The 27,458-nt window shown below is 35.6% G+C and overlaps 1 protein-coding gene across 1 annotated transcript; it reads left to right on the top strand.

Moving 5' to 3' along the window:
- The first annotated feature begins 40 nt into the window (after window positions 1-40).
- LOC123524133 (uncharacterized) lies at window positions 41-26,796 on the top strand. Its single transcript, XM_045302096.2, has 10 exons — window positions 41-450; window positions 12,163-12,333; window positions 13,383-13,456; window positions 16,704-16,859; window positions 18,279-18,931; window positions 19,208-19,515; window positions 20,787-20,957; window positions 23,031-23,235; window positions 23,481-24,194; window positions 24,682-26,796. Exons 2-10 carry the CDS (start codon window positions 12,177-12,179, stop codon window positions 24,836-24,838), a joined length of 2,595 nt encoding a protein of 864 aa, XP_045158031.2. The 5' UTR covers window positions 41-450; window positions 12,163-12,176; the 3' UTR covers window positions 24,839-26,796.
- The last annotated feature ends 662 nt before the right edge of the window (window positions 26,797-27,458 follow it).

Here is a 27,458-nt window from a genome sequence, read left to right as displayed (position 1 = left end):
TTACCGCCCGCTAAGTTCAACAGATCAATGGATCGCGAGGTCGTGAGTTCACTTCACCTCTGATTTATGTGGAAAAGTTGGCAGTCACTTTCGATCATAAAGGATAATAACGTATATAATTAGAGAGCACATAAAGTGTAATATTATAGACAGCTCCGGCTTTCCATATCTATAGCTACTATTTTTGTATGAGTCATGCACGGAATAAACAAGTCGTCCTGTGACTTAAAAATGTTTAACCAGATCACTACCCAGACCCAAATTAAATGTACCGATAAAGGAGAAGTAACTCTGTGTTTGAGTTTGGAGTTTGTTTTAAACTTTATCAATAACTCAAGCGGTACGCAAATAAATTCTAAAAATAGTATATTGGAAATCCCGCTTTCGGTTTTAGTAGCTTGTTAGTTTATTGCTGACGAACTTGATATTTTTATAAAATTGGATCAGAAGGTGAGTAGAAGAACTATGTTTTGTTCTACTTCTGTCTTTTCACAACATTCACATATTTTTTTGCTCTAATCTTGTGAGGGTTCAAGTAGAACGGAGCTAAGAAAACCGATTAATTTCCGTTTTAAAATAAAAATTGTAAAATGAAAGTAGGTTAGCATTTAGTCAGAAAGATAATCAGAATGTATATATGCAAATGATAACTAATTCTCTTCATGTGTTATATATCAGGAAACTATTATTATGGATGTAAAACAGTTTCAAATTATGCAGATGTAAGTTAAACATGATGGTAAAGTGAATATAATTTAGAAACCGAAAGTTGAATGTTTTCATTTTTCAAAATTTACCTGTCCTTGCATGAACAGGTGTCGGTATAAAAACCAGTGTTACGAAAGAATGCTGAGTTCAACTGTGCAATTGTATAGTTCTACCAATTTTAATGAGCCGAATGGTATTAGAACTGGCAAACAGTATATTTTAGCATATAGGCTAACATTGACAAAACAGTTGAACCGATGTTAAAAAGCCAGGGGTGTAGCGAGGGTGAGCGATTTTTAAGAATTGTAACATTTGAAATATAGCAGAGGGTCGAACGTAAAGTGATGTTGTGGGAGTCTTTATGTGAGGAGCTGTTGTTGTGGGAGTCAAAATGGCGGAAAATGACGTATTTTTGTCGGAAATTTTCTAAAAACTTGGTAAGTGTAACTTTTTTTTTTTTTTTTGTAGATTTCTTTTAATTTCAATATGGCCAGTCCAGAGAGCTATGTTTTAGCTTTAATCGGCATCAATCGCTGGCTAAATAGATTTAAGAACAAAAAAGTTATTGAATGCACCAGTTGGCTGACTGGAATTATTTTTTGAAATACCTTCATTATTTTCTCAATTTTAACATATCTAAACACTACCCAGGTCTTTATGTTGTTAAATACAATTAACCACTCGCCTATTAAGAAATTCATCAAATTTTCACTCTCAATAACACATTTATTGCCGATTTTTTCACTTTATGCATGTTTTGTTGTTGTGGGGATGACTTTATGACAATTTTTTGTTGTGGGTAAACATGGATGGGAAGGTCCTGGGTTCAGGTCCGGCGAGAATGAGTCTGGATATCATTGAAAAGTGTAAGCTGTTTCAAAATTAACCAGGCTTAGGCAAATAATACGTATACTAATCCCCAACGATAACGAGATTCCCGCCGAAACGCGAGGACGATTCTATTTCATGATAACCGATGAAATATCAATCCATAATGCTTACACATTACCTGCTAAGTAAATATTAGTATTTCTTTCATCTTAAATATCCTATGATTATATAGCAGCATAGCTCAGTTGGGTAAAACGCAGATAACAATTGGATATCAGCAAATCATTTTGTGGGTTCGAATCCTCGTGAGGGTTTTTTCATGTTTTGTCTTTTTGTGTTTTTTTTTCTTTTCGGTTTCATTTTTGTTCCCGTATTTTTGTTTCTTTCTTTGGTGGTTTGTATTTGTATGTATGCCTTTATATAACACAACAGTATGTTTATGATTTGCATGGCTTAAATGCATGCATTTAGTCAATATCATCTTTGATATAATGCTAAACTTTTCAGATCTGCCATATCGGCTTAAGATACTTCTCTGTCGTGTTGTCACATAGTTCATGAAGGAATCTAAATGTTTATGAGAAAATGAAATAAAAATTTAATGTCGATGCTGAGTTTCGAACCCACACGGCAAAAAGATCTGTTTATCATGGACTGTATGCTTTACCACTGAGCTGATTTGCAATTGGTACAAGATCTAGAAGTATATAGATTGTAACATGTAAAAAAAATGTTGAATTCCCTATGTTCCATTTTAATCTATTTATAGTCATGTTTGTAAATATCAAGTTATCGTTGGGGCATAGTATAATGTTACTTGGCCAATGAAATCATCAGTTCCTCGTGAATTTCATGGAACTAACGATTGGCGCAGTTATATGATACGGTCACGTGAATTTCGTTGATTATTCCCTCTACCAGTTGATCATAGACGCACGTGAAAGTACAGGCCGCATACTTTACCCTATTATCGGCATTCGCGCAATTTTATTGCAGTCCTTGCAGGCAACTTACAGAACCTATCACGTGTCCAGTATTTCTTTTCTGTTAAACAAGGAATTTAGAATAAAGAGTGTAGCTTTATTGTACAAACGTCACACATAATGCATTATTTTATAAACCTCTCTCAACATCATCACCCACATCATATGAGTGCATAAATCTGCAGGCCTCGATCTTAACCTACTTTTGCTGGTAGCCAGCAGGGCTACCAACTTGTGAAATCAAGTAGCCCGACCAGGTTTCTGGTAGTCCGGTTTTGGAAAAGAGAAAAATATATTACAGTCTTCACCTTATTTCTTTTCAGCAATTGTCCTTTCGGGCAAGTAAGTTAAGAAAACCATTTGCCAGAAAACATTTTTAATTGCCCGAAATCATTTTGTTTATAAATATGATGTATTTTAGTTTATGCTTGATTCAACATTCAGTTATTTAAATGGTAGTCAACTAACCTACCCACACTATCCATGGGCAGGCTAAGCCAATGTAAGTGGATAACCATGTTACAATATTCAAGTAACTAGCAGACAGAAATTATGGGAGAAAACTGTAGAAAAAAGTAAGACCTTTACCAGTATCTAGTTATATGCCAGGCGTGGGGTTCAAATTTGCACTACTCTTCTAAAACTTACTTTTTTAGCCAGGGCCTTTAAAATATAGTGTAGCTGTTCAAATTTAACTGCAATAATGGATCAGTTTGGTTAGCCCTGCCCCCAACCCCCAAAAAATGTTGTGTTTCTGGTGGCATGGCCAAAAAAAGTAGGGTCGGTAGGTCGGTATTTTTTTATTTTTTTTTGCATTATGATCAGGTAAATGTAGCCTATTATCACAGTCCGGGGCGACGTGGACACAATAATCATCATCAACCCACCCGTGTTTAAAGCGAAAAAAAAACATTAACAATTATCGGTAATTTTTCTGTTGATAAAAAAGTAATTGGCCTTGTTTTCATCATCAACTAAAACCCCCTCAAAGAGCTAAAAGAAGTGTGTCGGTATCATGGCATCTAAAGTGGAGATCAAAGGGGTTTAGTTGCCCGAGATTGTCATGGCATTACGTCATCTTTTCGCGCCATGTGACACATCACTGTCTGATCGTACGGCCTCGGTTCTTTAAATTGCTGAGAAGAAATCAGTAAAATAGTATCTTCTTTAATTTTTAGCTCACCTGTCACAAAGTGACAAGGTGAGCTTTTGTGATCGCGCGGTGTCCGTCGTCCGTCGTCCGTCCGTGCCTCCGTAAACTTTTGCTTGTGACCACTCTAGAGGTCATATTTTTCATGGGATCTTTATGAAATTTGGTCAGAATGTTCATCTTGATGATATAGGTCAAGTTCGAAACTGGGTCACGTGGGTTCAAAAACTAGGTCAGTTGGTCTAAAAATAGAAAAACCTTGTGACCTCTCTAGAGGCCATATTTTTCATGAGATATTCATGAATATTGGTCAGAATATTTACCTTGATGATATCTAGGTCAAGTTCGAAACGGGGTCACGTAGGGTCAAAAACTAGGTCATTAGGTCTAAAAATAGAAAAACCTTGTGACCTCTCTAGAGGCCATATTTCTCAATGGATCTTCATGAAAATTGGTGAGAATGTTCAGCTTGATGATATCTAGGTCAAGTTTGAAACTGGGTCACGTGGGGTTAAAAACTAGGTCAGTAGATCTAAAAATAGAAAAACCTTGTGACCCCTCTAGAGGCCATATTTTTCCTGAGATCTTCATGAATATTGGTCAGAACGTTCATCTTGATGATATCTAGGATAAGTTTGAAACCGGGTCATGTGGGGTCAAAAACTAGGTCAGTAGGTCTAAAAATAGGAAAACCTTGTGACCTCTCTAGAGGCGACATTTTTCAATGGATCTTCATGAAAATTGGTCAGAGTGTTTACCTTGAAGATATCTAGGTCAAGTTCGAAACTGAATCATGTGGGTTCAAAAACTAGGTCAGTTGGTCTAAAAATAGAAAAACCTTGTGACCTCTCTAGAGGCCATATTTTTCATGAGATATTCATGAATATTGGTCAGAATATTTACCTTGATGATATCTAGGTCAAGTTCGAAACGGGGTCACGTAGGGTCAAAAACTAGGTCATTAGGTCTAAAAATAGAAAAACCTTGTGACCTCTCTAGAGGCCATATTTCTCAATGGATCTTCATGAAAATTGGTGAGAATGTTCAGCTTGATGATATCTAGGTCAAGTTTGAAACTGGGTCACGTGGGGTTAAAAACTAGGTCAGTAGATCTAAAAATAGAAAAACCTTGTGACCCCTCTAGAGGCCATATTTTTCCTGAGATCTTCATGAATATTGGTCAGAATGTTCACCTTGATGATATCTAGGTCAAGTTTGAAACCGGGTCATGTGGGGTCAAAAACTAGGTCAGTAGGTCTAAAAATAGGAAAACCTTGTGACCTCTCTAGAGGCGACATTTTTCAATGGATCTTCATGAAAATTGGTCAGAATATTTACGTTGATGATATCTAGGTCAAGTTCGAAACTGGGTCACGTGGGGTTAAAAACTAGGTCAGTAGATCTAAAAATAGAAAAACCTTGTGACCTCTCTAGAGGCCATATTTTTCATGAGATCTTCATGATTATTGGTCAGAATGTTCACCTTGATGATATCTAGGTCAAGTTCGAAACTGGGTCACGTGGGGTTAGAAACTAGGTCAGTAGGTCTAAAAATAGAAAAACCTTGTGACCTCTCTAGAGGCGACATTTTTCAATGGATCTTCATGAAAATTGGTCAGAGTGTTTACCTTGATGATATCTAGGTCAAGTTCGAAACTGGGTCACGTGGGGTTAAAAACTAGGTCAGTAGATCTAAAAATAGAAAAACCTTGTGACCTCTCTAGAGGCCATATTTTTCATGAGATCTTCATGATTATTGGTCAGAATGTTCACCTTGATGATATCTAGGTCAAGTTCGAAACTGGGTCACGTGGGATTAGAAACTAGGTCAGTAGGTCTAAAAATAGAAAAAACCTTGTGACCTCTCTAGAGGCCATATTTCTCAACGGATCTTCATGAAAATTGGTGAGAATGTTCAGCTTGATGATATCTAGGTCAGGTTTGTAACTGGGTCATGTGCGGTCAAAAACTAGGTCAGTAGGTCGAAAAATAGAAAAACCTTGTGACCTCTCTTGAGGCCATATTTTTCATGAGATCTTCATGAAAATTGGTGAGAATGTTCACCTTGATGATATCTAGGTCAAGTTTAAAAGTGGGTCACGTGCCTTCAAAAACTAGGCCGTTAGGTCAAATAATAGAAAAACCTTGTGACCTCTCTAGAGGCCATATTTTTCAATGGATCTTCATGAAAATTGGTCAGAATTTTTTATCTTGATGATATCTGGGTCACATGTGCTCAAAAACTAGGTCACTATGTCAAATAATAGAAATAATGACGTCATACTCAGTTCAACACTGGGTCATGTGGGGATAGGTGAGCGATTCAGGACCATCATGGTCCTCTTGTTTTTAAAAGCGAATGCGCAATATCCCGTATAAACTGACAGGTAAATGTGTCAAACGATAATAGTAGATATCCTACCTCTGTGACCTATTTGCCCTCAAGGAATTTACATTATTGTTTGAAAAGAATATCTGACATAGTGTCGAGTCCAAAAAGACATGTACAAAGATTCATTTACTTATTAAAAACCACAGCGACATCATACCGCTTTATTTTAAAACAATCATTGTTTTTATTTACGTTCACGAGGTCCCGTAACCTATTCATCCGCACTTGCAGAAATCTGTTTGCCAAAAATCGTTTTACTCGATGTATTTAAATTGCTGCCGCTTTTTCATTATTTAAGATTTTTTAATTCTGTTTTTTGTACTTTCTTGTCAAAAGTCTGAATTTTATGACCATAGTATGTATTATTTATTTACTTTTAGAAATAAATAAATAATTAAGATCGCGCTGTTTGAATTTTACAAATAAATGTATGAAACGTCGATCGTTTTTTTAGAATTTTGCCTACATTTCTGTCGACATCTTATTAAAATCGTTATAGAATTCAAACTGTATTATTTCTAAAGCGGTGCTGAAAATGAGAAGCGATTATATTAAAAAATGAATGCACTACAAGCGTTTTTTGTGTACGTGTCGATAAACATTTAAGTAACGGCGATACGATAGGTCGCACGTGCTCGTGGAATGGAAAATTACTGGCATGACGTTTTGATATCTTTACGATTCGCGGGTAAATTTTAGTCAATCCAGGTTATTTTTAGGGATGTAATTTCTGAATTTTGTAAAGTTACTTTATATATTGCAAATCTGAAGTCATCAATTCATGCATAAATATACGAAAGCTAGTATTTAGGATGTACATTTCAGATTCATGAAGTTCTTTTTGTAATTATTGTGAAAATTAAGGGATTTAAATTTCGGAAAAATGGCCGACCGGTGTTATGCGGACCAAAAATATCGTTGTCATTTAAAAGGAAACATCAGATAAATCGGTGAAATTTCACGCTTTTATTATTAACATGTTTGAAAACTTAGTAGCCCGACAGACTACCCAGCTTGGGAAATTCGGTAGTCCGTCTGAAAAACTGGTAACCTCGGGCTACCGGGCTACCGTCAAGATCGAGGCCTGATCTGGCACCATTTTTTCATGAATTATTCCCCCTTTTTACTTAGAATTTCAGGTTAAAGTTTTAGTGCACTTTCACTCTACCCCTATTATTACTGAATGGATTTGATTCAAACTTAAAATAGTTGTTCAGCATCATCACCCACATCATATAACACAAGATGCATAACTCTGGCACAATTTTTCGTGAATTATTCCACTTTTTACTTAGAATTTCAGGTTAAAGTTTTATGCACTTTCACTCTTTCTTTGTTATTACTGAATGGATCAGATTCAAACTTAAAAATTGTTCAACATCATAACCCTTATCATATGACACAAGGTGCATAACTCTGGGTCCAATTTTTCATGAATAATTTCCCCTTTTTAGCTCACCTGAGCAATGCTCAGGTGAGTTTTTCTGATCGCTCGATGTCCGGCGTCCGTCGTCTGTCGTCTGTCAACATTTAGCTTGTGTATGCGATAGAGGCTGTATTTTTCAATTAATCTTCATGAATGTTGGTCAGAATGATAACCTTGATGAAATCTAGGCCGAGTTCGAAAATGGGTCATCTCGGATCAAAAACTAGGTCACTAGGTCAAATCAAAGAAAAACCTTGTGTATGCGATAGAGGCTGTATTTTTCAATTGATCTTCATGAATATTGGTCAGAATGATTGTCCTGATGAAATCTAAACAGAGTTCGAAAATGTTTCATCTCGGGTCAAAAACTAGGTCACTAGGTCAAATCAAAGAAAAACCTTGTGTATGCGATAGAGGCTGTATTTTTCAATTATTCTTCATGAATATTGGTCAGAATGATAACCTTGATGAAATCTAGGCCGAGTTCGAAAATGGGTCATCTCTGGTCAAAAACTAGGTCACTAAGTCAAATCAAAGAAAAACCTTGTGTATGCGATAGAGGCGGTATTTTTCAATTGATCTTCATGAATTTTTGTCAGAATGATTACCTTGATGAAATCTAGGCTGAGTTCGAAAATGGATCATCTGGGGTCAAAAACTAGGTCACTAGGTCAAATCCAAGAAAAACCTTGTGTATGCGATAGAGGCTGTATTTCAATTGATCTTCATGAATTTTGGTCAGAATGATGACCTTGATGAAATTTAGACCAGGTTGGTTTGAAAATGGGTCATCTGGGGTCAAAAACTAGGTCACTAGGTCAAATCAAAGAAAAACCTTGTGTATGCAGTAGAGGCTGTATTTTTCAACTGATTTTCATGAAATTTAGCCAGAATGATTACCTCGATAAAATCTAGGCCTTGTTTGAAAATGTGTCATCTGGGGTCAAAACCTAGGTCACTAGGTCAAATCAAAGAAAAACATTGTGTATGCAATAGAGGATGTATTTTTCAATTGATCTTCATGAAATTTGGTCAGAGTGATTGCCTTGATGAAATCTAGGTCGAGTTTGAATATGGGTTATATGAGGTCAAAAACTAGGTCACTAGGTCAAATTAAAGAAACATCTTGTGTATGCGATAGAGACTGTTTTTTTCAATTGATTTTTATGAAATTTGGTCAGGATGATTGCCTTAATGAAATCTAGGTCGAATTTGAATATGGGTCATCTGAGGCCAAAAACTAGGTCACTTGGTCAAATCAAAGAAAAAACTTGTGTATGTGATAGAGGCTGTATTTTTCAATTGATCTTCATGAATTTTGGTCAGAATGATTGCCTTGATAAAATCTAGGTCGAGTTTGAACATGGGTCATCTTGGGTCAAAAACTAGGTCTTATCTAAGAAAATGCTTGTTTTATCGCAAGAGACCAATTTTTTGTATTTGTTTCCATGAAATCACTAGGTCAAACATGTTTTACACTGTTATGGTGTGTTTCTTAGGTGAGCGACCTAGGGCCATCTCGGAACCTCTTGTTACTTAGAATTTTAGATTAAAATTGTTATGCACTTTCACTCTGTCTCTGTTATTAATGAATGGATTTGATTCAAGCTTAAAATAGTTGTTCAACATCATCACCCACACCATATGATGCAAAGTGCATAACTCTGGCACCAATTTTTCATTAATTATTCCCCCTTTTTTACTTAGAATTTTAGGTTAAAGGTTTGATGCACTTTCACTCTGTCTCTGTTATTACTGAATGGATTTGATTCAAACTTAAAATAGTTGTTCAGGCTATTGTGCAATATCTTCATCCATAATGTGAGTCATTAAACACTCCAGTGACAGCTCTAATTTTCTCAGATGTGCCCAGTTTCACTATCCAGCATCGAAATAGTAGAGCGCGCTGTCTCCTGTGACAGCTCTTGTTTCAAATGGGGGCCATAAAATGGGTTCGGTGGTAAAGTAGAAATACTTTTATTCATAGACATATTTACTTTAACAAATATGTGCCTAACCCTGCTTAATTTTAAATCAGCTTACACTTTTCAATTAAACCCAGACTCATTCTCGCCGGACCTGAACCCAGGACTTTCCCATCCATGTTTACCCACAACAAAAAATTGTCATAAAGTCATACCCACAACAACAAAACATGCATAAAGTGAAAACATCGGCGATAAATGTGTTTATGAACGTGAAAATTGGATGAATTTCTTAATAGGCGAGTGGTTAAAGGCGCAAAATAAAGACAAATGAATAGACATAAATCTTAAAAAAAGACTACACATTTTGAAATATAGTACTAAACATTACGATAGCCGTGCAATATTCCCTTGAAATCAACACATGTACAGAGAAACAAATGATTGTTTCTGTATTTTCTTAGACTGACATGGGGGGTCATTTTGTTCTACTTTCGTGTTTATCGCTTTTCCGTAATCGGTCGGAAATTCTTCGGGATCACGTGATTTTAAAATTGTTTTAAACGAATAACCTTTAAGACGCGCAACAAAATAACTGTACTGGTTCGAGTCGTAAATTCGGCCAGGTCGTAAATATTCGGCCACCCACTTTAAAGCATTTTTTCGAGCCAGATGCTTGAGAACGCATATGTGTCATCACAAGCACTTGCGTTAGCAACAAAGTCGGCAAAAAACAACACGTTGAGGTGACTAGAGAAAAAGTTTCATTCCATAAAGTTGTGTACTCTAAGTAGCAATTATTTAGTCTGGCGGTTTGCGTGACGTCATCGCACGCGCTCGTTTCTGCTGAGGCCCGGCAAGGGTTGATTCAGATCTAAACTTTTATAACACGAAAAGAACATACGCTAACTAGCATAAAACGCGTTATTACCAAGAAAACGAATATATTGTCCCTCGACGTCATTGAATTTCCATGTCTTCGTTGTTTTTTCATGTTGACGTCATATCCTTTTGAATTATCCTTTTCGGGGCCGTAAAACGTTTATGCTTTGCCACGGAACGCGCATATATAAAAAGGTGTTATAACACCACGTGAGCGCGAGAATCTCTTTAATCTCCTGTTAAAACACCCCCGAAAAGTGACAAAAACAGCAGTTTTATGCTAGAATGTGTGATAAACAGTGACGTAAAAATTAAACTACGTCATGCTGGAGTGAGAAGGATGACAGGCGCTTTTGAAATCTCTGTTGGCAAATATTTCCCTCGAGGTATGCTATTGAAAAATGATTGCAGTTTGTTGAAAAATGAACAATTTGGCTGTAGCATCGATTTATTTCCAAGACAATGTTGAAAATATAACCAACTTTATATTTAAAAAGTGGCCGAATATTTACAACCTCTAGAAGGTAAAATGTGGAGGCTAAACCTGTCCGTTATTTTAGGCGCGGTTTTATTGTTTACCATACTGTAAACGGCCGTTAATGATAACAATCAATGTTGCTTGTATTAAAGCATATATGGTAGAAATTTTGTACAAATCAATCGTATAAGGAAAGAAATATTTATGAAAAAACGCAAAAAATGACCGAATTTACCACTCGAACCAGTATTTACATGATGGTAATTATGCACGACTTGCACGAAAAATATGAGATGTACAAAATTTAAATTTAAAATTGACAGTGACATATATTAGGCCAAGACAATGTGTTTAATGTCTAAAATCTTATTAAATTAATGTAGCCATGTGTACATAAATAAGTGTATTTAGGTAAATTTCAATCATTCTTTGTTTCTGCAGTGTAAGACAGTTACTCATTTATATTCTTAAAATTATACTGAAAAGAGATTAACTGAAAAAGTTTACAGACGAAGTTGTAAAAACACTTTTATTCGGGAAGGGCCTGAATTGTCCTTATGAAATGTTGTAGTATAGCTGTATATTACCTGTATTATAAAAATGATTTTCATGAAGTTTTTGTGAGTTACAAAATTGTTGAATTCCATGTGCTAAGTTTGTAAAAATCACGTTATGTTTGGGCATATGATATATTTTGCATCTATTTATAAATTATAGCCTCGTTTCGGAGGATTCTTCCGAAAAAGTTCGAAGATGCTCGACGGGTTCGTAAGCAGTCGGAAAGCATACTTTCGGTTTGACATAGGCAACATTTTTTGATTATTTGTTAGTTATTCTTGAACATATTCATGACTATTTGGTCAGAACCGATGCAGTGGGCCATATTTTTAGTAAATAGGAAGTCTGAGCTACAAACTCTGGTTTTCATATAATACTCGTTCGGGTTTTAGTAATGGACCTTTAATTGTATTTAACAACATAAATACCTGGGTAGTGTTTAGATACGTTAAAATTGAGAAAAAATGAAGGTATTTCAAAAAAAAAATCCAGTCAGCCAACTGGTGCATTCAATAACTTTTTTGTTCTTAAATCTATTTAGCCAGAGATTGATGCCGATTAAAGCTAAAACATAGCTCTCTGGACTGGCCATATTGAAATTAAAAGAAAACTACAAACAAAGTTACACTTACCAAGTTTTTAGAAAATTTCCGACAAAAATACGTCATTTTCCGCCATTTTGACTCTCACAACAACAGCTCCTCACATAAGACTCCCACAACATCACTTTACGTTCGAAATATAAATCAAAAGTTATTTACTTTTCGAGCTAAGAAAGTTGCCACGTTTGTATTAAACTATAAAATTTACACCACTCTTACATTTGCAGTTTAAAATACAGTCATGTCTGGGATACGAGTGTCCGGGTTACCAGCAAACGTCTCAGACAAACACCTCAAAGTATACTTCAGCAACCCAAGAAATGGCGGAGGGCGTATCCTGAAAATATACCATCCCCTACCCCATGCGTCTGCTGTGGTGCTGTTCGACGATAAAAGAGGTGTGTTTGATCTTCCTCATGAAAAATCTTCATCTTCATCATCATAATTTATCAATTTCTCATCATGTTTGATTCATCATCGTCGTCGCCATTCATACATCATCATAACGTCATTAATTCAACGTTATCATAATCATTCTTCATTAGTATTCCTCATCATTATTATAACTCTTTTGTCATCATCAGTTATTTATCATCATCATTTATTCATGATCATCTGCTATATCGTCAGTAACCATCATCATAATTAATATCACTCGCCATTATAATCATTAGTATTATCATTATTATTACTGAGGATATTTGTTTGTGTCTGTGATTGTAAGATTTAAGTATGTTTTACGAGTGAACACCAGATGCATTATTTTCAACGTAGCCACTCGTGAAAATGTTAGATAATTATGGTGTCTAGGAGAGACTTAAATGTAAAACAAACACATTTCTTTCGACTTCATGTTTTGACCAGATTTACTCTTTTTATAATTTCTTACATGCGAAATATATATTTGACATTTTTCATTGTGAAAATACCAAATATATTGCACTCAAATAAATCAATAATTCACTGAAAAAAATGTAATAAAAGTCACCATCATTCATTATCAACCAGTATTTCCACTGCAGAACTAACTTAGATCTGAAAGTCTATAATATTCAACATTACCCTACGATCCCCTTGGTACTGTATGTTGACTAGTTTTTATTACATATAAAAACAATGTTCAGTGGAAAATCAAATGAATATTTTAAATCTTATATGCTGAAGATTATGAAAAAGATAAACCATTGTCTCACTCTGTGAACGGAACTAGGGTATGGCGTTTTTGAAACCTAGTCAGATTTTTCGTTAAGCCATTATCATGTTGCCTAGAATTGTTAGTTTATCCTTCAGATGTCAGATATTTCTGTATTTGAAAGTTGCTGATTGACTTTGGATTAAAAAATGTTAATTCTAAGGAAGCATGAAAGGGACATCAGTCTGTTGTACGCTTAGACCTACGTTACATGTGGAGAAGGGATATGGAGTAAACTTTTGTTTTCTTTTTCAGTTGTGCAAGAAATTCTGAAAAGAGATCATCAGTTTTCAGGAAAGCCTGTTGACATATCAGCAACGCCTAAACAGGTATGGTGGTTATAGCACTGTGTCAAATTTGTTTTCATTTGGTAATGAAAGATATGAATCAGTATTATATAGTTTTAATTAGTCCAGCGTTATATTCAGGTATATTAACATACTAGAATTCACATATATACTACCATGCAGGACTGATTCGAGAGCGCATCAAACGGCTTCCTTGTTAAGTCCATGACTTCTCATACATGTTGCGCCACTGTCTTCTTTTGTACAGGAAAACTTGCTCGACAGACCACATTTATTAATAGAAAACTTGCATTAAAAAAGCCACTTTTTCGGTTCCTTTTTGTGATGTTGTGAGAAAATGTGTTATTTATCATAATAATTATTATATATAGTAGTCGCAACTTGACCGCGATGGTTGACCTTAGGCTGATTATTCATATCGATTATTTCCTTATAGTATTCTAGGGTGCTTAGGATAGCCGTGTATATTTATATTGAATTAGTTTGTATACATTGCAGTATGAAAGTATATATACTTACATTTGATCAGTTAAAACTTTCCAATACACTAATTTATATTTACATAGATTTATATTTCCTTTTTCCCGTGCAGCTCGAGTTTTATGTACACTCCTTTTCAATAATAGGTTGTGCCTCCTTATGTATTATAATGCAAAGGTCAACCATCGGGGTCAAGTTGCGTCCACTATACCTTACTATAAATAGCAACAAAAAAAAACGTTAAAAACGGTCATTACGGCCTCTGTTGGCGAATCCATAATGGCGCAGTGCGCCTCACGCGCCATAATCATAATGGCCCCGGGTAACCGGAACGTCAGCGCGTTCTGACGATGATGTCATGTAGCAACGTTATTATGGCGGGTGAAAGGATGCTGAATTCTTTTCAAATCGATTGTCAAATAGTGATGGCACTGTTGATGAAAAAAATAAAAACCAAATGATGCTTAGGCCCCATAAGTTTGTAGAAAAAATATGTAAAATAAAATTACAAGATGAATATTAAGTGAAGGTATATAATAAAAAGGTCAATAAACGGCTGGTTGTGCCTTCTAGCCATAATGACACACCTAGTTTCATAATGGCCCTCGGGCTTAAGCCCTCGGGCAATAATGACACTAATGGCCAGTTTTTCAACTATTAAGTAATGACTTAAGCTCTGACTTAAGCCGTGTCGGATATATTTACAACGATTTAGTCAGCACGTGAATAACGGGGCTCGACAAAAGTTGAACCTTCGATTGGATTTTTCTACTTTGAGCGGTTATCTTTCTATTCTTATTTTAAACCTGGGGCATAGGTGGTTTAAGAAAAGATGGAGGCGGAATATTTAGACATGGATTTAAATTTCCAGTATGAAGTTAAAGCAGAAATGTTGAGGAGGGAGGGAATGATACGGGACTGAGCAAACCCTATCGTTATGTACGACGATTTGGACTTTTGGATAGATTTCGTCTCAGTAAAGCTAGTATTACAGATGTTTTGCTTTATAAAAAAAAAGACTGAAACCAACAGCGACGCCGACGCTGGGGCGAGTGCAAAAGCTCATTTTTTATTCGAAAAGTCGAGCTAAAAATGTAACAGATTCAACTCTTCAGTTTTAACTTTACTAAATTCGCTACGTTTGTACACGTTTCAAAATATACGTGCAAGATAAATATATAGGTGCATGTATTTAATAATAAGTACATGTAACGAACAAATATGTAGTTGAACATATATATATAGATACGCACGTCTGTGTATATACCTCTCCTTTCAATGACGTGTGGATTTTGAAATTCATGCGTTTGCAAGTGCAATTTGGGTACCTATACTATAAATTCAAATTTACAAATGCATTCTTAATTACAAATGCATATTGCACGTGTTATGTACATGGAAGGTGGAACATTTAGGAATAATGAAAACAATAAGGCAATGAGCAAACATAGGAATGCTTGTAGTCTTACCTTGAAATAAATTCACCTTTTTTCCCAGCAATTTTTTTTTCATTCATTATACGGGCGCTAGTGCTTGTGTGTTTTAATGTGTCTTTGTATTTTTCTATGATTTCTATAAGAATTTCTTTTTCGAAAGTAGTAAATCACCAAAGTAAAACGTTTTATATATGAAAAAAATAAGCGAAACGGTCCGATGACTGTATCTACGTGTTCATAGTGTGTGACCACGGCTTAACTAATACATCGCAAATATACCCGACGAGTATTAGTAAAAATCCGTTAGAAAACAAGGTTGAGCGATGGCTTAACTAATACTGGTTTGAGCCTTTCTTAGTGCTAGAGTTGAAAAACTGGCCATTATGGCAAGAAGGCACAACCAAGCCGTATATTAACCTCTTAATGGTTTTTAATCTAAATTGAAAAGAGATGACCTGAGTTAGTATACTGATGAAGTTGAGACGATACATTAATTTAGGAGGGGTCTAAATTTTCACCTGTCACCCTGTAGTATAGAGCTCTTTATTATGACAGTACTATAAGAATGAATTTCCCGATGTTCATATGAGAGGAAATAGTAGGCCACTAGGTCGTGGTGGGTCTTTAACCCTTTAGCGACGTTGTTCGATTGTTTTCTCCTCTAGGTTTACTTACATTCTTTCATTTGAGGAATCCATCTAGTCGGCTTATGGAAAGTCTGGTGATTCAACATGGATGCCCATCAATGCCTGAAATAAAGTCATTAGGAGCACCCGAGTCCTTCCTCTTCATTCAAAAACTTGAAAGTCACTTTAACATCAAATCAGATGGAAAAAGCAATATTTACTGCCTGACCAGTTTGAATCGACAGAGGTCAGTCTCTATTATCGCATCTATGCAAGAACCATTTAGAAAAATGATCTACGGAATCAGTCAGACAGTTAAAGAAAGTTGTAAAAGTTGTATCACGCGAAATGTTCACGCAGTTATGGATCAGATAGTTTCGTTTCAATCTGTGGGCCACATCGACACAGTTACAGGTCATACAGTGACATTACAGCTCTCCTGGTGGGTGGAGGAAGACCCCCAAGCACCTCTCTGGGCATTATTTCAACACGAGTGGGCACCTGGGTAGAATCACTGAGCTTCCGTACATTAGCTGGATCACTTCCTTACACGAATCAGTATACTCCCGTAGGCTTGAATCAATATCGTCAAGGGGCAAGTGATTCAAAATCAGCGACCTCGGAGACCCCCCCTCTCCCTCCCCCTCACCCCTCCCCCTCACCTCCACCGTACCAGCACTCCAAAAGTGCCCGGAAAAGCTGTTATTATTTCTTATAATTATTCAGGTGTTCCGGCGAGCTGTTGCTGAGATAGAAAAAACCGTCTCTAACTTTCTTAGTATCAACCCCCAACTTGTGGACGAGCTACAGTTCATTGGGGAAGTCAACGTAAACTTTCAGTATGAGAAGGAAAGATATCTTCTTGACGGGTCGTGGTATCAGGTATTCTTATTTCAAAATTTATTGTCAATATTAATTTTATTTGTCAGAGAGTATAAATGAGTAAATTCTTTAAAAAGATTAATTATTGTCAATTAGAATTTGAAAAAAAATGTTAAATATGTGTATCCCCTTGTATTGTTCGAACATCTGGTATTCTCGTCTGTAATATTTAGCTGTCTGAAAGCTGAAATCTGTGGTGTTCGATACAATTACATTATTGGAATTTCTAGTACGATTTTCTCAGCTTACTTGCCTATAAGAATAATATCGAATTCATAGGTAGACAGGGACATCGGACCACTGATTTTGTGAACATTTTTCTTACTTTGAAAAATGTACTACTCACAGGTAGAGCTTCATTTTAATGTTAAGACCTGTATAGGAACGAGCCAGTAAGCGGCTGTTGTTTATATATATTCTTGCATAAAAACTACTTTTTTCACTGGATCCGCCAATGTATAAACGAGAGAAAAAACGTGTGCAAACAAGGCAATTCACGTGCTGTTAATACATGATTTTTATTTTTGAAATGCTTTGCCAGGGACGTATGTATGTATTTCTGCGCAGACTGATATTTGGCATCAGCATTTGTTTCTCCCATAATAACCTCTTCTTGTAGCATTATAGATACAATGTAATCCATAGTATGTTTAGCTGTATCAGTTTCCAACCCCAAACGTACTGCCCCCATCAATGTACGCACTAGCTTCTCTTAGAGTTTACTCCCTTTTCAAAGCGTCTGTTCAGTTATTGTAAATAACTGTGAATAAATAAGTATCGCGTGTAACTTGTGCTATTGCCTTTTTTTAGGTATTATATTAATGATTTTTGTTAGTATCAGTCGGTTTGTTTTTACCTGATTTTTCGCAGAATTCATATAAAAAACCTCGAATGCTAGTCACAAGCTTCGTACTCATCCGTACTCTGTTTGTACGTACTCAAAATAATTCAAATGTAAAGTTGTTATTCTTAAAATAATTAAGTTCCTGTGTATCAAATTTTTAAGTTATATGCAAAATTATATGTAATGTAACGTTTGTAATAACTAAAAATAAAAATAAGATGCTCAAAAACCTTCAAATCACGCTTTTAGTAGTGTTGTTGTTATGTGTGCCCCGGTTATGGATATTTAAAACATGTTTACCGTTTCCAAGAACAACAAGAATGGTAAATAAAAAATGTACCGGAATCGTCAAGTCATCACACATGAAAACAATCCATTTAGTCGTCGTGAAATGTTTTTTATGCAAGAATAGCGACAATACACGTTTGTTTTGTGTATTAACGCCTGCAGAAGCCCTTGGGATAGGTTTGTGACCTCGACCTTCGGTCTCGGTCACAAACAACCCCGCGGGCTTCTGCAGGTGTTAATACACAAAAAAAACGTGTATTATCCCTACATTTATATTAAATTTTTAGATCGAATGGGCACTACATTATCTAGACACGATGCTAGACGCATTCCAGTTTGATCCAAATTCAGATTTTGAGCTACCAGGGCCTGTTTCAAATACACAAGGGCAGTCAAGAGCAAGAGAGCCAAGAAGTCAGGACGCGTTCCGAGACGAAAGCCCGCCTCGCAGTCATGAGATCAAGCGTCCGAATATACCGGTTGTAAAGCGTCCACAGGAAAATGAGCCGCCCAAATCTCTCCCGGTTTCGACTGGTACTCCCTTGTCTAATTTCCGTAGGTTGACTGGTAAACAGTCTAGAGAAACAGAAGATTTAATTCAGAGGCCAACTAAGAACAAAAACGTCATGCCGGCTGGAGGTGCGGCGGGAGGAATCACGGCACCGAGTTCTGTGGAGAGCAAACTGTACGGAGTAACTTTACGTTCAAATCTTAATGACGAGAAACAAGAACGGTACCAGGCTCGCGGGGCTCAGAAATATACTGATGAGGAGGAGGATTGGAACACAGGAAGACGTAGTCGTGATGCTTATCCGGCGTACAAGAATGCCTTTGACAGAGAAGCTGACTCTGACAGTGAAAACGAAGCAACTTTGGCTGCGGCATACGACAGACGAGTTGGTTTTTCAAGTGACACGAACTTTGATGAAAACATAGGAAGGTTGTATTTATAACACCTTGTTTCTCTTTTTGCTGCAGTCGTTGTTTTCTTGCAATTAAAACAAACAAAAACAATTTTAACTACAGGAGTTATAAAAAAAACATGTTGTTTTCGATTTCATTTTTTGTGTCATTGAGTCTTAAAAGCTATGAGCGGTTTAGATAACTTTTAACAATGAGAATATAATTGTTGTTTAAACTATAAGCCTATCTTAATAAACTGGAAGCATATCGATGAATTGTTCTGATTGATTAATTATAACTTCTCATTTTAAAGGCCTCAACGAGCCGTCCCCAGGATGACCAAAGGCATAGATGTTGCTAGGACGGATTTTGGCGAAGCACCACTTACGTTCACGTTCGAACTTCCTGGTAACATGAAAGTGCACGTTGCTATGGATGACATCACGAAGCAGACGACAGACACGATCATAAATCCAACAACTCCGGAAATGTCGAATGTTTACGGAGTTTCCCGAGCCATAACGGCCGCAGCCGGATTTGAAATGCAGATGGAATGTCGACGTTATGTTGAAGAAAACGGACCAATGAATTTTGCAGGTGTTACGCACACCGCAGCAGGAGGTATGTAGGTGGTCCGGTTGGTTAAAGCGTTGGTCTAGTGTACTTTAATAATGTGGAATGAAGGAGTTACGGTTAAAATCCTGGTCTGGGCCTTACTTTTTTGTACTAAAAAGAGTTATTTAGATGGCATAGAGTCAAGATCAAACTAATGATAACGAGTATTGCTGTCGTTCACACAATAGTTTTTTTTCCCATACCAAGTTAATACCACTGTAAACCCTAATTGTTTTTATTTAAACCCTAATTGTTCTTATTTAAACCCTAACTGTTTTTATGTAAACCCTAATTATTTTTATGTTGATATGTCAGATGAGGTCGGTGTATATCAAAAAGCCCGGGTCTGAGTTATGCATCCCCTTTCATTTTGTGCCGCAGTAATAAGAAAGTAGTGTATGAATATTACGTAAAATACCCTCTTTTTAAAGATAATGTGTATCATACTGTAAGTTTACTTAAGATGTCATGTTTTTTCTTACTATAAACCTAGTACACGAAATCTGAAAAAGGTAATTTAACTCTGTGAAAAGAAATATTTTTCAATTATTAATTTAGTGGCCAGTCATATTCTGCGCAAAAGTTTAGAACATTTTTCGCCAGAAAAACTGTGAGGCCTTCCGATGTAAACTTTAGTGTCTTCGAATACTAGTAGTAAAAAGAATGATTAGCCGAAACGTTGTGATGTTAAGCCTAGAAGTTTTGATTCTTAGCTGAAGAGATTTGATGTTGAGTCGAAAAGTTTTGAAGTTAGCCGTAACGTTTTCATGTTGAGGCGAGAAGTTTTGCTACTCATCTGAAAAAATGATGTTAAGCCGAAAAGTTTTGATGTTAAGCCGAAACAATTTGATGTTGAGCCGAAATGTTTTGATGCTTAGCTGAAAATATTTGATTTTATCCTAAAAGTTCTATGTTAAGCCAACAGTTTTAATGTCGGACTTATAAGCATACAGTTTCACAATTGTCACTATGGTTTAAGGGAACTCACTTTCAGTTGAATTTAAAAAGGGTATCACAATCTGTGTCAAATGCCTTTATCCATCGCACACTTTCAGAGCAAGCGGAAGATAAAAGACAAGTTTTTCACTAATTACGCAAATAATGTACAAGTGGATTACATTTTGAAATATTTTCCTTGATTTGAGAGTTGTACACTTGAAAAAATGAAAGAAGGATATTAATGTATTACTGCTTTAAAAAATTTCCGACCACGATTTTCCCCCAGTTAAAGAGTTAAAGATAAGTCTACATGTATATCAGATGCTATATATTTGCAGGAGGGTTGAGTCAGAAAGTCGGATTCGTGTTACACACAGCTGGACCGCATTGGCGGGAAGAGGAAAGCGAGAACTGTACACATATGCTTGTGTGTACCTATATCAACTGTTTCCAGTATGCAGACGAGAAATTGTGGGTTCAGTCTTTGGCCACTCCTCTGATCAGTGCCGGTAAGGATGTGGCAATATTTGTTTACTTCTCATTTAAATAGTCCTTTTTCTTAGCACTAAAAATTAAGACGTCCAGAGAGCGAAAGTCACGATAACGTCGCTTAGTAATATCGTACCGCTGTTTGGACAATGACTGCTGTTAAATAAAGTGTTTTAGTGCAGAAGGGTACGGCACAATGATGGGCATTAGTTCATACAGCACAGAATGTTATAGGCAGCAGTAAAATGCCAATGACGAAACAACAACAACAACATGAGGTCGGAGAGAATGAAGAGGAAATATGTGAATATTAAGAAATAAGATTTTTTTCACAGTTCTTGAGAAATGACACATGCATATTATTGGCAAATTAAACATGAACCGCTAGCGCAATTCATGGATTTGATTCTGTCGTTCATTTCTTTCTTTTTTTGTAATATATTTTTATTTCCAATAAATACAGCACATTTACAACAAATACATCAGTGATAGTTTATTTCTTTTCAGTATTGCTAAACAAAGTGCTTTCTTAATTAATCTTCAGTATTCATTTTATTTTTATTATATATGTCTATATTATTGGAAAAATGTGATAAAAAAGGAGGAGGGTAAAAAAAACAACAAATAATTAAAGGAGAGAAAGGAAAAGAATGAAAAAAATAAAAATAAAGAAAATGAAGATTTGGATGTTCTCGATAGAATTTATATACTGTTATTGATGGAAAAATGCATTTTTAGCTCCTACAAGATGTTATTAAGACAGCTCATATTATTTCTCCAATACTATCAAAAACTGACCATTTTTGCCTGTGTTGTTCTATTTTGTTATGTATTATGGCTATTTCCTGTTCTATTTTAATTCGTAGTTTCAAATCGTTCATTTCGCATAAACTGAAAAAGTCACTTCTGAAATGGTTGGGTTTTTTTTCAGCTAGTTTTAAGGTAATTCAGCATACGGAAAAGATAACATGCCACGAACTAAGAGGAGTAATAAAAAGAAAAAAAATGCGCGTGAAATATTCCCAAATGACACAAAAAAGCTTGATAAATTTAATAATCTTTGATCGTGGTCAGATGTCTTGTAATTGAGCAGATGGGCTTCTATGTTTTATGGAACTTTATAGAAAGTAACTTTACAACTGTTAGAGGTTATATTCGAATCTACATACCTTTGAAGGAGTTTATGTACGGACATGTCATCACAGTTGCATATCCCCATACATACTTCCTATATATGAAAACGTAGTTTTAGTTTTAGTTATATTTTCTTCAAATCAGTCCAGACAAACATTTAAGAAAATAGCTCTGTCTGTGTAATTGCCTTAATGAAGCATCATTGAAAATTTAATATTAAACTAGAATATACATTGGCAGTTTGTAGAAAACATTTTGATTCAAACGTGCAGACCGACCTTAAATTGCACCTTCGAAGATGAAATGGCACGGCGGATTATGTTTCGCTTTAAATCTTTTAAGTCTTGGATATCATCCTCACTTTAACTTTCATTCTCTTGATTATTTATAGAATTTTCTGTCACATGTTTTTCTTGCTGTGTTTGTACATGAAAAAAAAACGTGTAAAAGTAAAGCCAACTTTTTTTTTTTCAAAATACCCTTTACGCATATTTTTTTGTACATGAACATGGAATTAATTTCGGCATTTTTCTCGTTAGCAGGGACTTGTCGGGGCTTTGTATTAAGTGTTTAATATTTTGGTCAAATTCGTATAACTTTGTACTGTTGAAGGCAAACCAATGCCATCTATTTAAATTTGATTTTACGTAGTGACGCGTATGTCGCTTGCGACAACGAGACACCATTTCTAATGTTGGAATAATACTTTGATTTGGGATATAGAATAACGCTTGAAATTATACATTAAATCCTGTGTGTAAAATAGCAAGTTTGGGAAATCGAAACTGAAAGATGTACATAAGACACTGATATATTGTACTTGGACTAAAATTTGAAGTAGAGGTTTTTAAAGCCAGCTGCTGTATCTAGCATTAGTAAGAGTGTGTAACCCTTAACTAGGAACGTTGCAAATGTCAAGGTTTTCCATTTCTAAATCAGGTGTATTTTAAAATTTACAGGGGCATTTGGATTCCCGCTGGACGTGTGTATAGGAGCTTTCTACGATGCTCTGTTACTGTTCTGTACCCGTACTACGACAAAGCGCCATCTGAAGGAAATACACCTCGTGTGTTTTGACCAGGATTCCGCCATGGCTACCATCATGATTGTGAAGTCTTTACTCGATTGTGATAACGCCCAGTCGGCTGTAGCTGCTACTGATAGGTATGTTTCACAGATAGTTCCCGTAAATTGCAATAATTATCTCCCTTGAATAAAATTGCAGCCATTTTGAGGGTCAATATTATAGGTATCTTAACAGAGTCTGAGATAGTTTACAAAAATCAGAAAAAATAATAAATATATAACACTAGACAAAATCCTTCACACATGTAAATGTTAATATATTTCAAGACAGTTCAAGCAGTAATCAGATTTCACAGCATTTGGATTTGATGCATATTTCTTAGATACTGGATGCGGTCGTCTAAATACAATTTTCAAGCGGAGAACTTTGGAAAGCGAAATGAGCAAAAGGCTGATACCGACGAGTCAGACAAAGAGGATGATGACATAAAGGGTGACGTAACTGGTGCTGATGGCGAGAAAACTAGAGAAAAAGAGAAAGAAGAAAGTATGAAGCATAAGGAAAAGGTGGAAAGGTCTGATGATTTAAGTGACTCGGACAGTGAAAAGAAGGAAATAGTTATTCCGTACGTAAATGCAAGCATTGCAATGGGAAAACCTGGACAGGTTGCAAAAGGGACGTCATTTTCGGAAAAATTGGAATTGAAAAATATTGACAAAGATGATGACAATAGTGATGACCATATGGAACATGTGGTTAAAGATAAGGAAAAGGACTTTAATCCTTACGTAAGTGCAAAAATAGCAGAAGGAGAGCCCGGAAAGAGTAGTCTTAAGTCTTCATTTACTGAAAATCTGGACTTAGAACATGTAGATAAAGATGAAAGTGATAATGAAAGTAAAAGTGACGTTGAAAATGTAGATGGTAATAAAGTGTATGAGGAGGAACACAAGCATGAAAATGAAAAGAATGAAGATTTACAGCCGGTTGTGAAGTCACATGATACGGAAGAAGATGATAAAAGAAACGAAGACGTTGACGAAGATCAAGACGATGATGAGGGTAGAGACGAAGTTAGGGAGTCGCAAGCTGCACGGTATGTAAAATGTTTCCTTTAAATCTTTGATGTTAGTACAAGCTTCACCGCTTAATCTAACTGCTAAGTTGCATACAAAGTACTGTCTGTCTATCAGTCCCAAGTTTTTGTACTGTTTTAGTTAATTTGCCTAATCATGTGGTATATAATGTATTGTGATGACTTTTTTAACGAATCACAGATAAACACGGTTTGATCTCTCTATCAAAATAGTTTGAAATCGAAATAAAAAAAAACAGAATAAAATATTTTGTTGATATTTCCTTAATATGAATATTTACTCAAATGCAAGGATAGTCGCATCCTAAGTGAAGAACCACAGTTGACTAATGTCCCGTATTATATACGAAAATCTTCATACTGTATTAAAGAGGCCTGTGTAGCCGGGTGATTAAGTGACTTTTTGTCCGGGATGATTTGGCCGTTAAGAACTCAGAAGTTTGAAATTTGCCGTTGTTTTACATGTCCATGAAATTTCATTCCGCAGGAAAGACAGTGGAGACAATTTTAAAGTGTCTATCAACAAAACTAGTCTAACAGATAGTGAATGGAGCATGGTACCCGGAAATGACGTCACAAAAGATGCTGATGTATCTGATAACGAAGACGCGGATGAGGAAAAGGGGGAGGAACTCTTCTTATAATTAATAGAATATACGTTGCGTGAAAGTGCTTTGTTACAAGTATAGATATAGGCAATGTATATTGTAGCACTGTGCCATGGTGAAAGCTGTATACATGTAATCATATACAAAGTCACCAAATATGAATCAAGTGGGCATTAGAAATGTTCATAATTTCTTTGAGTCAATTGGTGAAGTCGGTGGTGTTAAAAGTTGCTATTTCTAATGATACACCTGTGTTGATACTTCAGTATATTTAAGTAGCCCTAACCTGTGCGTTGTGAAGCATGCGGAAAACAATTACATAGTCATGTATTTATTTTCGTAGCTTCTGTTGAAAATGTTATTTGTTGGAATACTTGTTTTGATTAGGTTATACGTATTATCATATAAAATAACCGCGGGTCCCACGGAAACTAAAATAGAGCCTACATCACCGAGTTTATAATACTATTAAGCAGATTTGTATGTCTTGTTTTCCGTGACATAAAGGTCTTATATAAAACCAGCGCTTTTCAGAAATAGGTACTTAAGTTATTAAAATATAAATGCCACGAAAGTCATTGTAATGAAAACGTTAAAATATTTCGGAAGTTACCGATGGAGGAATATTTTACACTGAAATGTTAATTAAAGAGATGGATTCAGTTATATCCAATATTTTCACAAAGCCATGTGCTGCAATATAGTCTGTTTGTGTAGGTTATAAGTTGAATACAGCAGCTTGAAGATATTAATTTCGAGCGAGCTATAGCGAAGCGAGAAATTAATATCTTAAAACTGCTTTATTCAATTTATAACCGTCTTACAGTTAGCCATTAATTTTAATACATACAGTAAATGTGACAACTGTATGTTACATAGAATGGCCAGATGTGAACGAAATTTATTACATACAGTTAATGTGACAACTGTATGTAAAATAGAATGGCCAGATGTGAACGAAATGGAGCAGTTCCATTGGCAGAACAACTTTGGTGCATTAAAGCGGTCGTCGTTTATTCAATATAAAAGTTTGCTTTATTGCTATTTGGGAGTTTATATATTAATATGATTTATTTACTGTATGCTAGTCCATGGAGTCTACATATAAACTGATTTAATAAGAATAGTGCATATCATTATGGAAGGCCGTCACGGTGATGGTAACATGGGACCGAAACTAGTTACTCTAAAATCTTTAGAAAAAAAATATTTTTAACAGAAGCAAAGTTATGTAAAGAAAGCCAATGACTTTTTCCAAGGAATACATTCATCTACTGATATATTTAATCTTTGTTTGAATAAGCAATTTACAAAGCACGTTACAATAAGCAATTGGCGATTATTGTTTCGGATTCCTCAAATATCAGTTAGCATTTACTATTTGACAATTGCCGTTTGACTGTCAATATTTAATATCAAGCATTTGGCAAATAGTATTTCGCACTAACTATTTGCCAATATTTAGCAGTTAACATGGCGCATTGGCCTTCCTTACATGACACGTTGGCCTTCCATACATGCGTATTGGTTCAAGTGTTTAGAGGTTGTGTTGTTAACTTTATGCTTTCGTTCTTTCGTTCAATGAAGCATAAAATAAGAAATTTTAGATTGTCTTCAAGTTTCATGCTTTATTTTTCTCTTGTTGCTTTCTGTTAAGATGCACGCTTATTCATTGGTTTAACATGAGTTGTATTTAAAATGTATATATGTTGAAATACATGTTCAGTGCAATGTTATATGTTGAAATGGTTTTGTTTTATTCGTTGTTTTCAAATTGTTGAGATTTAAGTTTTTAAGGACACGCCTTCTAATGTACATTGATTTCAAGTTAGCCAAGTACATGGATGAAATATCAATGATCATAATTATAGGACTACTTTTCAAGACTATGGAAAAAAGATAAAAGTACAGCTGAATGGCTTCAGAGAAATGTTTTTAATTTTCTTTTACTTTTTCTTGTATTTGGCTTCTTCATTAAAATCATTTTAATCGTTTTTACAGTTATTTACTAGGGAATGCATGTGATTTGTTTCGAGAAAGCAACTGAATTTGATTTAGGGGTTTGTCCAATTATCAAATAACATTTTGTACGTTTCCGCTGGTTATACCCGTCATTGGCAACACACGTCTCGCTGTATATATGTATGGAGTTGTTTTTACAGTCTGTGTACATTTACGAATTGATGCGCAAATTCATACGCTGCTACGAAGAAAACATGCTCAAAAGAAATTGTTTCTTATTTTGCTATCATCTGTGTAATACAGTGTTCAAGAATATTTAATCTATCATTGGTAGTGGTATCTTTTGGGAATTTCCAACTCTGGGCAACTTAGATGGCGACTTAAAAGAGCTTTGTCCAGTCTAAACAGTTGCCCGCAAGCTTGACATTTTCCGCACTTGCAGTTAGTGGCTGGTTTACTTAGTACAAGATGGCCACACTACATTAATTATGTCGAAATGTTCGCCGAAGTGAGACGTTATGTATCACACAAAAAATATCCCCGGTCCCTGTATCAAAGGTCGAAGTCGCATCAAAGAGTGGGGGCAAAAGCTCATATATAAGTTCTTGTCAGAGCCGTAATTTTCAGTCGTTCAGGGCAAGTGGTAAGTTAAAGTTAATGATACGGCCTCAGTTTTCAACAGTTTAATCTAACA

This window comes from Mercenaria mercenaria, chromosome 3 (genome assembly GCF_021730395.1).
Source record: "Mercenaria mercenaria strain notata chromosome 3, MADL_Memer_1, whole genome shotgun sequence".
NCBI classification, from domain to species: Eukaryota; Metazoa; Mollusca; class Bivalvia; order Venerida; family Veneridae; genus Mercenaria; species Mercenaria mercenaria.
This window is presented reverse-complemented; position numbering and strand designations above follow the sequence as displayed.